A 16,453-nucleotide genomic window follows, 5' to 3' on the forward strand; every position below is an offset into this window, starting at 1 on the left:
GATTTGCAGAGAGGACATCTAGATGGTCCAGTGAAGCCTCTACACCAGAGATTGTCCCATGTGAGAATTTTACCGTGCATGACCACCCAAAGGAAGAGGGTGATTTTGTGCAAGGGCTGCCTCCCCCAGAGAGTTTTACATCTTTGATGTTGTTGCCACAGATCATGTTTTTCTATGTAGCCATAAGCCTCCTTGAGATTGAAGAGCCTTACTGAGTTTTTTGACCATTGCAACTTGTCTTCCCCATGGTCAACCTGAATTTGTCATTCGTTGAGGAGTTGATCAAAAGAATTCCAGTCTAGTTGTTCCGGTAAGGGAGACTAGGTATCTCAAGGGAAGGGAGCAGATCTGGGATACAAAGATTCTCGTGATATTTCTTTGAATGGCCAAGGGAGTGTTAAAAAAGATTTATTTTTCTTTTTCAAGGTTAATAGAAGTTCCAGATGCTTCAGAGAAAAGGTTGAGTAGAGGTTTGACAGCAACAACTTCATCAACAGTTGGGATACCCATCAAGAGGGTGTCATCGACGAATTGCTAATGGGTGGAAGGTTGGGCAGAGTCATGAAGCTTGAGATCAGTGAAGCTGTTATTGGTCTTGGCAGCTTGGAGAGATTTGCTTAATCCCTCTGCTGTGATGACTAAGAGGAAGGGGGACAAAGGGTCTCTCTGCCTGATGCCTCTTGATGGGGCAAAGGGCTTGGTGGGAGAGACATTGAGCAATATAGAGAAAAAAAACCCAAGACTAGAGCCATGATCCAATCAATGTTGTCTTGGTGGAATTCGAAGGCTTTGAGGACTTCATGCATATATTCCCAACTAATTTTGTTAAAGGATTTCGACATATCTAATTTCATTATCATTCTAGGCCTTTTGAGGGTCTGGAGCAAGTGAATAGTTTCATGAGAGAGGATAATACTTTTGAGAATCAGTTTGGCTTCCACATATCCTGCTTGATTGACCGAGATCAGAAGGGGTAATAATGCCTTAAGCTTGTTTGCTAACACCTTCAAGATGATCTTGTAGATTACATCGCAGAGGGCTATTGGTCTGAATGAACCTGGAGAATCTGCTCCTTCTTCCTTGGGAATTAGAGTAAGGAACGTGGCATTCAAAGCCCCATGAACTTTTTTGTGGATGCGAGAGTCCTACACCAGGGCATGGACCTCTTGTTTAATGAAGGACCAACAACTTTTAAAGAAGTCAATGGTAAAACTATCTGGCCTTAGAGCTTTATCTGAGGGTATGGCCATCACAATTTCCTCCACTTCTTGCATAGAAACCTCTCTGAGGAGCATCTTGTTGTGATCCTGATTAAGGATGGTGGGGATGTTACTGGTAATTTCTTTGTGGCTTGGGTCTTGTCTATATGTGGCTCCTCTAAGAGTTTGTTGTAGTAACTATTTAATTCATCCGTGATGTCTTCATGGGTGTTGGCCATTCTCAACTTTACAATAAATAAATATATAATGAAGTTATTTCAAATTTATAGTGAATATGTAGCACGTATATTCTGAAATATGATATTTATTATGGTTCTAATTTGATATAAAAATAGTGATTGTTTTTTAAATTACATCACTATATGGTTAACATCAAATTAGATTAATTATTAAGCATGCCATTCTAAGATGAAAATTTTCTTTTAAAACATTTCGATATCAGGAGGAGACTGCCAAACCAAAACTATAATTATATTTAAAAATATTTTGACAAAAGTGTAAAGCTAAGTCGAGTTATATGATTTAAAAAAAAATAATTTCATGATCTAAAATTTGCAATTTGTATCCTCGATTGACTAGCACAAGCATAACTGACTGATGTCATGGAAGATATCCCGGGTGGTTGGGAGGGTTTAATGATAACCTCCCCACCTAGGTTCTAGTAACATGAGACACAATATGTTGTTTGTCTCATGACACAACTGTTTGTCTGATGACACCACCATAATGTATATGTTTGGGTTTTCCACCCGTTTTGAAAAACAAAAGGAGCATAACTGACAACGAACAAGATTTAATCGGTATTTGGCCGAAAGATTTCAATTTCGTGTTGCCATCATCCTCCCGTTTTCAAATTCTCGTATGCCTATAACATATTGATCTGTATATTTGATGGAGAAATTTATGCTCTCCTTAACAATGTCATTGGAGTGCACAGATCTAGAATCTAGAATAGTGAAATCGCATCCACAGTCAGCCCAAGGAAATTTCATTGGTAGTGGTTTAAATCCTTCAATTTTGTCCACAATGGAATGGGTGGTGCTAGAATCTAAAATAATCATGTCGCAGCAATAGTCAGACTCCTAATGATCGACCTTGGAAATTGGAGGATGTGTCCAAAAAGTGGAGCAGACCGTAAGAGATGGTCTTTCATGATTTGAGCTGTCCAATTGATAGCAAATCACGACAGTGTTGGAGTCATGATTTCATGTCTTGATGACTGTAGTCAGACATTGCACGAAAAGTAATCTTTCATTGCCCATTGGAGGACATGAAATTTTGTTTCAACTGATATCCAGGTAAAATCTGTCTGTACTCAGGATGAATGAACTTTAGTATTGATTGACTGTAATCGAACATTGCTGGGAAAGTAATCCTTCATTGCCCATTGAAGGACATGAAATTTTGTCTCAACTGATTCCAAGGTAAAATCTGTCTGTCCTCTTTAGGAATGAACTTTACCATTGCAGCCGTACGCCGTTGTAAAATAATGTTGGTTATTGCCTACCCATACTCTGCTCTGCTGAACACAGAATTTATATAGATACGTCCTTTGGTACTAAGTAATGACCTGCAAAGTAGGTACGTTCATGATGAGTGTTGATGGACATATCAAAACTTTTTATTGAAAAGATAGAGGGCATGCCACATTATTGATAGAGAAACTTTACGTATATTAAGGTTTTTATTAAAAAAATAGGTTCAACAGAATTTGGAAAGTTTGATTTTAAAAACACATCGATTTTTAAATACTCAGTTTCATATTAATTTAGAAAGTAAAAAGAAAGTGCACGATGATTCTCCAGGAAAAAGCAGCACCATCATTTGTTTTTGGGTCAGAAAAGCATCTCAACATTCGACATAAAGAAAATCGCCAGGTGAGATATTCGATATTCTCTCTGGTCACGGTCACTGTAAACGATTCCTGTTGTATTACTGATGACATTCACATTCTCATTGTCAGTGACAAATTGCGTGAAGTTACCTACAAATTTCATCGAAAATAGTAGCTGTGCGGTAAGGACCGCGAGAGAAGTTGCAGGGAATGGAAGATGTCTACAAATTTTAAGGTTTGGAAATTTTTTTTGGAATTATTACTGCATCTAGTTATGGGAATTATATATATATATATATATATATATATATATATAAATTAAACTTATATTTTAATTAAAATATATTTCAGTGTTCCTATAATTCATATTATATTGAAATTGTTAATTTTTAATAAATGATATTTATAATTTTAATAAATTTCCTAATTTTTTATTAAAATTTTTTCGTTCTACCTGAGAAAAATTACTATGTTAGCTAAACAGGATCAACAATATTCCTGTTGCATCACTGATGACCTGCACATTATCATTCTTAACGACAGAGTGAATGAAGTTAAGTCACAGTACCAATTTAGTTATGACTGATACCAATTTAGTTATGACCGACAGGTGTAGATGGAGTTTGGATTTTTTAATATTAATAATAATAAAAGTAATAACAATAAAACATAATAATGATGATAATAATATTACTACAACAATAATAATAAACAACAATAACAAGGGTCAGTTTAATTGGTGAAGTTGCTAAAGCACTTTTGCAATGGGAGGTCAATTCTACTCATACCTAGGGGTTAGGTTTGACTAGTAATGAGATTTTTGTAGAAAAAATTAAATTGAGATATATTATAAAATAGTAAAATAATAAATAAGAATAAATATACAAAATGTGATTATGGGTTTGGAAACTCTAAGGATAAACTTGTTCTAACAATAACAAGGGGTAGTTCAATAGCTTCACGCGGTGAATTATTCTCAAAGCCTACCTCTTCAATGGGAGGTCACTGGGTTAATTCTACTCGACATCCTCGGGATAAACTCTACTAGTAAGTTGGTGACAAAATTAAAATGAAATTTCCTCGTAAAAATTAAAATGAAATATATTATTATAAACTTGGAAATTGTAAGGATAACCTACAAATTTGTGACATAAAGTTATGATTTTTGAATTATGGACTTGGTAAAGGTCATGAAGTTCAATAAAGTTCACCAAAACCTTCATTGCACCAAATTTGCTGAAATTCTACAAATTTGTGGCATGAATTTCATTGAATAAAACAAGAGTGCAGTAGGGTTAAGAGAGAAATTCCAAGGAAATGGAAAAGTTTAAAAGTTTGAAATTTTTTCAGTAATTATTTCAAACTTTGGAAAATTTTCAGTAATAATAATAAATGATTCTTTTTTGTAAGTAAGAAGTAGCTGCTCTATATTAGATGAAACTGAAGATTACAATTGCCTTCTAGCTTGTATAGTTGGTCAGATTCGAGACCTGGCCAACGGAAGAAAAGTGCCTTCCTCTGCTTTCTACTTTTACTAGACATGTATTTCATCCTAGGCTTTCTGTTGTAACAAAGCATAAAATTCATCTAGGCTCTAGATCAACAGGCACTTGCCGTGTTTGTTACAAACTAGTTGACAAAATGGACAGGACCAAAGACTTCAACAAAATTAGTGACCCTAACATGGTGACCCTTACTCTTGCCTGTCACTTGCTTTTTTGTGTAGTGTAAGCAAAACCAAAAATGACTAGCCCATAGGGCACAAAACCAAGACAAAAGGGATTCAAAATGCATAAAACCAATCAGTTCGTGGGGTCCTCTTACAGTCGAATCGACTTCTCTAGTGTTCCTCCCACAAGGGCGTCCTTAGCAGCAGGTTGGCTGGTTGAAGCATCTCTCGTCTCCCGCTTGATGATGGGCATCCTTTCATGTCCAACCTACATAGTCGCCATCCGTCTTTTGAGAAGGGTGTAATGCGGGGAGTCCTTAGTGACGAAACACATGTGGTGAATAGTTTCCACGAACATAGTAAACTTATCGTTAAGCTTGTCCATCTTATCCTCCAGGATTTTGTTATCTTGATTGTCTTCCTACAACGCCAGTGCAAGAATTGTTTTCAAATTCCAAGAGAGCTCAATGGTGTGACTATATAGATTTTCACTGCCCCTGGTGAACCCCAAATCAGTAATCTACTCAAATTGAGCATGTATGTCCTCAGTGTTTGTACTCTGGCTTGATTGTCCATTTAAGAGATTTGCTACCGAGTCTCTTGGGGGACAATGCTTTTGTAATTGAGGGCAGTCTGCCTAGCCGCTGCCTCTAGTCTTATTCACGATCACATGCTAGCTCGATTCAACCTATTCATGTTCCTACCTCTATGATGGTTGGTGGAGAGAGCATTGCTTTGGCGAGGGGCCATACTTGTGAGCGAGGTGAAAGAAGTCTTGGAGGCAGATCTTAGCAGGGGACAAAAAGCAAGGGTATGGAGGGGATCAGTAGAGAGGACCCACTAGCAAAGGGAATGATGGGTGAAATCAGCAGGCTTGGGGTATTCAAAGAATAGTATGGAGATGAGGAAGTCAAGGAGGAAAGTGGGGATAATTAAACCATGAATGCTTGCCACAGCCATGTAGTCAGAATTCGTAGCGATGTAGGGGATTTTATTGGTGCTTGGGTAGAGAGGGCGGTGGTCTCTACCCAAAAACATGATTGAGATCTGAGTTCCCATGGGTGAATAATTGGATTTGATACAAGGGGCAAGGTTCATCACATCGAATTAGGGAGAATGTACCATCTAATCCTAGGAGGTCTAGTGTCCTGTGGCAGAATAATTATTGTTACTGTGTTCATTATCCTTGGCATTAATTGCCTCACTCTCACGGCCGAGGGGGCCTTCCCCTAACTCCCTCCATGCAAGGGATTGCAACCTTTCACTGCCAGTTGTGCCCTCATTGGTGAGCCTGTCAACCACTCCATTTGCTTTCCTTCTAACCACTTGAAAGTGGAGCCCACTAAGGTCCTTGACATGTTGTTGAATATGATGAAGAGTTTTAGTTAATCTCTAGTTGGTCATAACCTTGCTGACTGTGGAGCCTTGTTGGAGATTACAGGTAATGAGGGTTGCTAGTGTCGAGACTCCCTCCAGACCATGCTCCATGGCATGGAGCTCTACCGCATTATTGGTGGCGGTCCCTAAATTCCCAAAGTAAACCCATTGAATCTCCACTTTGGCCTTTTTAAAGACACCACCAAAGCTCATTGCGCCCGGTTTACCTTTGGTAGCACCATCGTAATTCAATTTTATCACCTTGTTCTCTAGGGGGGTACCAATGGTCAGGAGCTTTAGGGGATGCTTTCGAAAGGTTTGGTGTGGCCTTGGAGAGGTTGTGCAAATCCAGGAGATGGAGAATATGCTAGTATGCAGTACAAGTGGGGGGCTAGGAAGTGAGGAAGCTTGGATATGGAAAATGTTTCACGGATCCTCTACTTGATGATGGTAAATGGGTTGTCCCTTGGATTTTTAACATTCTTAAAAGTTCTTTTGTTGCATTCCTTCTAGATACCCTCAGAGATAGTCCCTGGAAAGAGATTCTAGGGCCGATCGACATTCGGTTGGGGGGATATGCTTCAACAACAATTGTCAAGAGTGGTCTAGATTGAGGCTCTGTCTCTATCTATCATCTTGAATATTTCAGTTGCCCATTCCCAGATCTTTTTGGTATAGTCGCAAGTGTTCAAAAGATGGTTGCTAGTCTCTTCTTACGATTTGCAGAGAGGACATCTAGAGGGTCCTGTGAAGCCTCTACACGAAAGATTGTCCCATGTAAGAATTTTACCATGCATGACTAGCTAGAGGAAGAGGGTGATTTTGGACAAGAACTGCCTCCCTTAGAGAGTTTTACATCTTTGATGTTGTTGCAGCTGATCATGTTTTTCTATGTAGCCATAAGCCTCCTTGGGATTGAAGAGTTTGACTGAGTTTTTTTCCAGTCGAAACTTGTCTTCCCCATGGTCAAACTGAATTTGTCGCTCGTTGAGGAGTTGATCAAAAGAATTCCAGTCTAGTTGTTGCGGTAAGGGAGACCACTCTTGCATATCCAACCATTCTCTCTAGCGAGCTCCAAGAATAATAGGAAACATGAAATTTCCCCCTTGCTTGCATAATTCTATGAAGGGAAACATTTTGGTCGATGCCGAGGATCGAAAGCTACTACCAAACATCCCCTTAGAAGAGGTCATTATCCCCGTTACAAATATCCCAAAACTTAAAAGCTATGTTTCTGAATACATTTTTATTTCTCCATGCTTGATTCCATATTGCTGAGCCTTGGGATTGACCCAAGAGCCTGATGAGGTCCTCGTTGGAGTGATTACGAGTGTATTTCGCTCTCTAGATCTTGCCCCATGGCGTACTTTGGTTGTCCAACCACTGTCATCAGGTTTTGGCCCGCAGGTCCCTCCCCAAAAGTTTTGGATCTCTGAGGCCGAGCCCACCTACATTCTTTGGTTTGCTGAGTTGATCCCACCCCACTAGGACCCATTTCTTCTTCGTATCAAAGCCTCCCTAGAGGAAGCTTCTTTGGATGCAACAAATAGCGTTTGTGACAGATTTTGGGGAAGCTACAACTGAGAAGAGATAGAGAGGCATGGCCTGAAGTTGTAACTTAATTGAGATGAGCCTCCCAATTAAGTTGAGGGAACGAAAGGTCCAACTAGAGAGTTTCTTGCACAATCTATTGAGGAGGTCCTCCCAATTAGATTTCTTAAGGGATTTATCAGTGAGGGGAACCCCTAGGTATCTCAAGGGAAGGGAGCACATTTGGAATCCTGTGATGCTAGTGATATTTCTTTGAATGGCCGAAAGAGTGTTAAAGAAGATTTTATTTTTATTTTTCAAGGTTAATAGAAGTTCAAGATTCTTGAGAGAAAAGGTTGAGTATACGTTTGAAGGCAACAACTTCATCAGCAGTTGGGATACCCATCAAGAGGGTGTCATCAACGAATTGCTAATGGGTGGAATCTTGGGCAGAGTCATGAAACTTGAGACCAATGAGGCTATTATTGGTGCTAGCATCTTGGAGAGATTTACTTAATCCCCTGGCCATGATGACTACGAGGAAGGGGGTCAAAGGGTCTCTTTGCCTGATGCCTCTTGATGGGACAAAGGGCTTGGTGGGAGAGACATTGAGCAATATAGAGAAAAAAACACCCAAGACCAGAGCCATGATCCAATAAATGCAGTCTTGGTGGAATTCGAAGGCTTTGAGGATTTCATGCATATATTCCCAACTAATTTTGTCAAAGGATTTCAATATATCTAATTTCATCATCATTCTAGGCCTTTTGCTGGTCAACAAGCAAGTGAATAATTTCATGAGAGAGAATATTGCTGTCAAGAATCTGCTTGCCTTCCATATACCCTGCTTGCTTGGCCGACATCAGAAGGGGTAATAAATCCTTAAGCCTATATGCTAACACTTTCGAGATGATCTTGTAGATTACATTGCAGAGGGCTATTGGTCTGAATCAGCCCAGAGAATCTGCTCCTTCTACCTTGGGAATTAGAGTAAGGAATGTGGCATTCAAAGCCCCATGATTTTTTTTGTGGATCCGAGAGTCCTCCACCAGGGCATGAACCTCCTCTTTTAATGAAGGGCCAACAACTTTTAAAGAAGTCAATGGTAAAACTATCTAGCCTTGGAGTTTACCCGAGGGTATGGCCATCACAACTTCCTCCACTTCTTGCATAGAAACTATCTTAGAAGCATCTTGATGTGATCTTGATTAAGGATGGTGGGGATGTTACTGGTAATTTTTCTAATGGCTTGGGTCCTGTCTATATGTGGCTCCTCTAGGAGTTTGTCGTAGAAACTATTTAGTTCCTCCGTGATGTCTTCATGGGTGTTGGCCATTCTCCCATCCGCAGTTCTTAGGCTTAGAATTTTGTTGGTTTTCCTATGTTGGATCATGGAATGGTGGAAGAATGTGGAATTCCTTTCACCACATTTGAGCCAACAAACCCTGAATTTTTGCTGCCAAAGCTTTTCCACCCACTTGGCTCTTTGCTCCTCTCTTTTCTAAATATCTCTTTCCTCCTCCTTCATCTAATCTATGAAACCCTATTGGATGATTCTTTATGGAGCTCCTCCATGTGTTGTTCCACCTCCTTTTTATCCTTGAAGATATTAATGAGGACATCCTTGTTCCATTGTTTGATTTTGTTTTTTATATGCTTTAGCTTTTGTTAGCACTTGGTACATTAGGGTACCATTATGAGGTGGAGAGTTGGCCCACCAATTTTTGATGTTGCTAAAGAATTCTGGGTGCTCCAGCCAAAAGGTCTCAAATCTAAAGGGAATATTTTTAGGGGCGGTTGAGATATGAATTTTTAGAGATACCGACCAATGATTAGATCCCATCTGCGTGAGTATTTTGCATTCTGCTTCCAAAGAGGCCAAAAACACTTCTTTTGAGATGAGGAATCTATCGAGCTTGGAGGTGATCTTCCTGTTTCCTCCCCATGTATTGTTCTAGATGTAATTTCCATAGGCAGTCTGCACATCCATGAGTTCCATTTTGTCTATGATTTTTTGGAAGGCATCTACATCCCTGTCTAGTTTCCTGAGACCTCCTTTCTTTTCTGACAAATTGAGGATCCTGTTAAAGTCCCCTTGTATGATTTTGAACGGATGGGGTATGCTTTCAAGGATTCTCATGACTGAAGATAACATTGGATCCTCTCTTCTGTCCTGTGAGGTCCATAGCTATTGGTTCACAAATTATTTCAGTGGATCCAATTATTTTTAGGACAATAGTGATAGAGTTTGTAGTCGCTCCTGAAAAGGTCAATTCATATAACTAGTCCTTCCATAGAATCAATTTCCCTCTGACTATACCACATGCGTCATTGGTTGAGTAACTATAGCTTTTGGAAGGTTGACAAGTTTTCCATAGCGATCTTTGTCTCCTAGAGGAGTACTATGTCTGGTTTGGTAGTTAGTATTCTCTGTTTTAAGTGTCTCTTTTTTCCAGGGCCATATTAGAGGCATACTTAAATTCCAATCTATATTTACATTGTAGTTTCATTATCATTAATAACATTTTTAGATATTTTTCTAGAAAATAAAAGAAGTGGAACATCACTACCAATCATAGCGGGAGTGGTAATGTTTCGGATTTGCTTGGTTATGTGGAGACAGATTGGGGAAAGGGTGTATATGACAGAATAGATACCCATATCTTTATTATGTTGGGAGGATAAATCACATAGATGAGACACAACTAATGCATTGTAGCCTTATCTAAAGAAAACGAATAACACTTAGCTTCTATCTAGGATTTTAAGGAAGGTGAGGACATTGGATTCAATCAAGTATTTAGTTGTTCATTGCAAGTCAAAATTACAATAATTTCATCAAAGGATCCTATGTCCCATGCAAGGAGAAAATACATAGAAGTTATCGTAGATAACTTTGGAAAAATTGTGAGAGAAATGGTAGATAGCCCCAAGATTGCCTTGTGGAAATTAAGGGAATAGGAAATCTCACTAGGAAATGACATCTTCTGTAGCTATTCACAATAATTTGAGAGTAAAGTAAAAAACATTGTTGATTGAATGTAGCCTAGGTGGATGGAAGGGTTTAATGATAAAATCCCCACCAAGATTCAAGCCTTGTTGACATGATGCTCCTTTGTGAGCTGCATTTGTACTACTCTATTGTAACACCCCCTCCGGGGTCTACCCAAAGTAACCATGCCAACTGGGGTAAACAAGAAGAGATATGCTACTATGATCATATTTGACCACCTATGTCACGTTACAGAAGTGGAATCGACGGAACATCACATACAATCATCCAACATCATCAACAGAACCCTCAGGAAACAAGTCAACCACTCAGAAAATCTGTCCCTAGGTCCCAATATTATTTTGCAGCTCTTAGGCCTATCTGCCAGCGACTGTGGACCAAAATTGCTAGTTCTATGCTAGCGACCCCAAGATTTAAGCCACTTTTCTAGTTCAGAATCTTGGCCTCTGCCCAGAACTTTTTGTAACTTCCAAAATTCATTAAAAACATGATAACAATGTTGATCAATAAAAAATCACCCTCAGGACTAGGCTTGAGCATCCCCAACCAGGACTGACATTCTGCTAACACTTGGCATCAATGCAACCTATAGGTCTAGAATACAAGACATAACATAAACGACTGAAACAACTTATGAAACATAACCAGAAGGATCAACTCCTTCTCCATTGAACTACTGCATCATCAATTAGGTCTTGCATCCATCCATTTAACAGTTACAATTAAATATATGAAATAACCATGACATAAACCAATCATTCAACCTTGCTTATAACCATCATAAAACCATATAAATATGAGAGATATGACAGTCATTAAATCCACATATAAATCAGTGCAAAAGTAAAAGAACTTAACTTTCATTAATCATAGGAAAATCTGACTAGGTTCGAGACTTCCACGTACCACCTGACCATAGACATGGTTGATCCAAATCTCTCTTTCAGCAAGTCACCCTTGTGCCATATTCCAAGCATGAATGTGAGATTTCATAGAACAACCAATTGAAGAAAAACCAAGGGAATTCAGAGGTTAAACCACCTCCACCATCATCAAACTATGATCACACCAAAACGGTGCTTCGATGACAACCGAACCGAACTTGGAATGTCATCCTGAATCCATCACTATCCTTGAGGAATTTTCCATCTCCTTGTCTCTCAGGCTTTACCATAATCCAAACCCCAATTACTAGGCCCTAAACTGAGATTGTTTCCTCAGTCTTTACCGTGTATCTCACCAAAACATGTCAAGGTATTCCTAGGCCTTTGGGAATGAATCTTGAGACCACCTCTGCCCCGTATTTCGAAATCCATCTGGCAATTCCAAAGCTCAAAAACTGAAATAAAATCCCATTATACCATGTCATCCAGAAAAAGGCTAGGCTAGGCTGAAATCGATTGTCATAACCTGGTAAAACCATGTCATCGACAACAAGAGAACCATACACCAATATGCAAAGCCATGCATGTCCAAACTAGCTAGGAAATCACACATGCAAAAGGTTACCTGCAAGTCTTCCTATTGAAGTTGCTTGAGCCCTTCTTTCTTTTCCTTGATCCTTGCTTTCTTTTCCTTTCCTTTTCTTGATTTCTCTTTCCTTTGCTCCAAACTAGAGTGCTCCAAGAAAACTTTAAGTGACCAAGAGTTAGAGAGAGAGAGAAAATAATGATAAAACTCCAAACTTGAACCGAAAGAAGGTTACCAACTGATCCTCAAAAGCCTTTTTATGAATGAGGCCTCTATTTTCCTCATTTTCCATTTATTTTCCTTCAATTTCCTTCTCACATGCAACCTGTGACCTTTCACCTTCCTTTTCTCTCAATTTCCTTTATTTTCATAAATAAATGTGCAAAAAATATTTTTTACCTTTTAATGCCTTTGTCTTAGCCTTTGCCAATCCTTAGCTTCAATACACATCCAATGCCCACTAGGATATCTTTGCCCAACATTCAGCTTGGAATAAGTGTACCTTAACCGTGGTCTTATTTTTCCTTTATTAACTTTTATCACATGAACTTTTCACTGGGGCTGTTACATCCATTGATAGTTTCTACGTAATGATTATGTTGACTTTGTGCCTCTTTCATTGATTCTTGGGAATAGTTAGAAGAAGGATAAAACTTAAAAAAATTACATCCATTGAGAGTTTCTATGTAATGATTATGTTGACTATGTGTCTCTTTCATTGATTCTTGGGAATAGTTAGAAAAAGGATAAAACTTCAAAAAAAAAAAGAAATAATCATTCTGATTTAATTCTTGGGAATAGAAGAAAAAGAGAAAAAACTTAAAAAAAAAAAGTAAGAAAAAATCATTTTATAGAGATGAAATGATAGATATCAAAATTAAAATTGCATAATTTAAATGTAAAGACATTTAAAAAAAATAAATACAATTTTATAGAAAAACTATAATTTTATTAATAAAAATTATCTATTTTAACTTATATATATATAATCCTGCACATAAATATATAATATCAAATTTACAATAAATAAATATATAATGAAGATATTTCAAATTCACAATGAATATGTAGCACGTATATTCTGAAATATGATATTTATTATGGTTCTAATTTGAGATAGAAATAGTGATTGTTCTTTTACATTACATCACTATATCGTTCGCATTAAATTAAATTAATTATTAACCATGCCATTCTAAGATGAAAATTTTCTTTTAAAACATTTCGATATCAGGAGGAAACTGCCAAACCTAAACTATAATTATATTTAGAAACATTTTGACAAGAGTGTAAAGCTAAGTCAAGTAATATGATTAAAAAAACAGTAATTTCATGATCTAAAATTTGTAATTTGTATGGTAGATTGACTATCACAAGCATAACTGACTGATGAACAAGATTTAATCGGTATTGGCCGAAAGATTTCAATTTCGTGTTCCGATCATCCTCTCGGTTTCAAATTCTCGTATGCTTATAACATATTGATCTGTATATTTGATGGAGAATTTTATGCTCTCCTTAACAATGTCATTGGAGTGCACAGATCTAGAATCTAGAATAGTGAAATCGCATCCACAGTCAGCCTAAGGAAATTTCATTGGTAGTGGTTTAAATCCTTCAATTTTGTCCACAATGGAATGGGTGGTGCTAGAATCTACAATAATCATGTCGCATCGACAGTCAGACTCCTAATGATCGACCTTGGAAATTGGAAGATGTGTCCAAAAAGTGGAGCTGACTGTAAGAGATCCTCTTTCATGATTTGAGCTGTCCAATTGATAGCAAATCACGACAGTGTTGGACTCATGATTTCATGTCTTGATGACTGTAGTCAGACATTGCAGGAAAAGCAATCTTTCATTGCCCGTTGGAGGACATGAAATTTTGTTTCAACTGATTTCCAGGTAAAATCTCTGTACTGAGGATGAATGAACTTTAGTATTGATTGACTGTAATCGCACATTGCAGGGAAAGTAATCCTTCATTGCCCATTGGAGGACATGAATTTTTGTCTCAACTGATTCCAAGGTAAAATCTGTCTCTACTCTTTAGGAATGAACTTTACCATTCCAGCCGTACGCCATTGTAAAATAACGTTGGTTATTGCCGACCCATACTCTGCTTTGCTGAACACAGAAATTATATAGATACGTCCTTTGGTACTAAGTAAGGACCTGCAAAGTAGGTATGTTCATGATGAGTGGAGATGGACCTATCAAAACTTTTTATTGAAAAGATAGAGGGCATGGGACATTATTGATGGGAAACTTTACGTCTATTAAGGTTTTTATTAGAAAAAATAGGTTCAACCGAATTTGGAAAGTTTGATTTTAAAAACACGTCGATTTTTAAATACTCAGATTCACATGCCTTAATTTATAAAGTAAAAAGAAAGTGCACGATGATTCTCTCGGAAAAAGCAGCACATCATTTGTTTTTGGTTAGAAAAACATCTCAACGTCCGACATAAGGAAAATCGCCAGGTGAGATATTCGATATTCTCTCTCATCACTGTCACTGTCACTGTAAACGTGCTCGGCAATGTTCCTGTTGTATTACTGATAGACATTCACATTCTCATTATCAGTGACAAACTGCGTGACGTATAGCTGTGCCGTAAGGACCGGGAGAGAGGTTCCAGGGAATGGGAGATGTCGACAAATTTTAAGGTTTGGAATTTTTTTGAATTATTCCTGTCTAGTTATGGGAATTATATATATATATATATATAATTTATATTTTAATTAAAATATATTTCAGTGTTCTTATAATTTATATTAAAATCGTTAATTTTTAATAAATGATATTTATAATTTTAATAAATTTTCTATTTTTTTTATTAGAATTTTATCATTCCACCAGAGAAAAATTACTATGTGAGCTAAACAGGATCAACAATATTCCTGTGGCATCACTGTTGACATGCACATTATCATTCTTATCGATAGAGTGAATGAAATAAGTCACATGGTTAGAGTACCAATTTGGTTTTGACTGATAGGATTTGATGGAGTTGGGATTTTTTACTATTATTAATAGTAAAAGCAATTACCATAAAACATAATAATGATAATAATAATAATATAACAATCATAATAATAATAAATAATATAATAAGGGTTAGTTTAATAATGAAGTTGTTAAGCATCTTTGTAATGGCAGGTCAATTTTATTCATATTTTAGGGTTAGGTTCTCACTAGTAATGAAATCTTCATCTAAAAAAATTAAATTGAGATATATTATAAAATAGTAAAAAAAATAAGAATAAATATAAAAAATGTGATTATGGACTTGCAAACTCAAAGATAACTTACAAACTTGTTGTAACAATAACCAGGGTTAGCTCAACACCTTCTCAAGGTCACACGGTGAATTCTACTCAATGCCTAGCTCTTCAATGGGAGGCTACGAGGTTAAATCTATTTGACATCCCTAGGATTAAACTCTATTAGCAAGCCTGTGAGAAATTAAAATGAAATTTCCTCGTAGAAACTTGAAATGAAATCTACTATTATAAACATGGAAATTGTAAGGATAACCTACAAATTTCTAAGATAAAGTTGTGAAATTTGAATTATGGATTTGGTAAAGGGTATGAAGTTCAATAAGGTTCACCAAAACCTTGAATATACCAAATTTGCTAAAATTCTACAAATTTGTGAGATATGAATTTCATTGAATAAAGTAAGAGTGTGGTAGGGTTGGGAGAGAAATTCCAAGGAAATGCAAAAGTTTAAAAATTTGGAATTCTCAAAATTGGTAGCAGTGTAGGGGATTTTACTGGTGCTTGGGTGGAGAGGGCGGTGGTTTGTACCCAAAAACATGATTGAGATCAAAGTTCCCATGGGAGAATAATTGGATTTGATACAAGGGGCAAGGTTCATCACATCAAATTAGGGAGAATGTACCATCTGATCCTAGGAGGTCTACCGTCTTGTGGTAGAATAATTATTGTTATTGTCTTATCCTTGGCATTAATTGTCTCACTCTCATCGCTGAGGGGGCCTTCCCCTAACTCCCTCCATGCAAGGTATTACAGTCTTTCGCCGCCAGTTGTGCCCTCGTTGGTGTGCCTGTAAGCCACTCCATTTGCTTTTCTTAAGACCACTTGAAAGTGGAGCCGACTAAGGTCCCTGGCATGCTGTTGAATACGGTGAAGAGTTTTGGTTAATCTCTAGTTGTTCGTAACCTTGCTGATCGTGAAGCCTTGTTGGAGATTGTGGGCAACGAGAGTTGCCAACGTCGAGTCTCCCTCCACGATCAGGGGGTTAGAACATTGCTATTTTGCGTATCGAGACCATATTCTATGGCATGGAGCTCTGTCGCATTATTGGTGGCA

General features: G+C 37.6%; 1 protein-coding gene across 20 annotated transcripts in view; it reads left to right on the forward strand.

The window, feature by feature from the left end:
- Nucleotides 1-16,453, forward strand: part of LOC149166860 (uncharacterized) — a 163,166-nt gene that overhangs the window by 64,017 nt on the left and 82,696 nt on the right. For 7 of the 20 annotated variants that reach the window (XM_089432807.1, XM_089432797.1, XM_089432798.1 and 4 more), the window contains 2 exons: nt 3,026-3,097; nt 3,184-3,289. The exons of 11 other annotated variants lie outside the window; for them this stretch is intronic. In XM_089432807.1, the coding sequence (XP_089288933.1) occupies nt 3,026-3,097; nt 3,184-3,226 (115 nt within the window). In that variant the 3' untranslated portion in view covers nt 3,227-3,289. Of the gene's footprint in view, nt 1-3,025; nt 3,098-3,183; nt 3,290-14,700; nt 14,738-16,453 lie in introns of those variants that run through there. 2 more of the 20 variants (XM_089432810.1, XM_089432814.1) reach the window with 2 other exon arrangements.

This window comes from Pinus tabuliformis, chromosome 5_1 (assembly GCF_031772625.1).
Source record: "Pinus tabuliformis cultivar Carrire ecotype Pingquan chromosome 5_1, CPIR1, whole genome shotgun sequence".
Classification (NCBI taxonomy): domain Eukaryota; kingdom Viridiplantae; phylum Streptophyta; class Pinopsida; order Pinales; family Pinaceae; genus Pinus; species Pinus tabuliformis.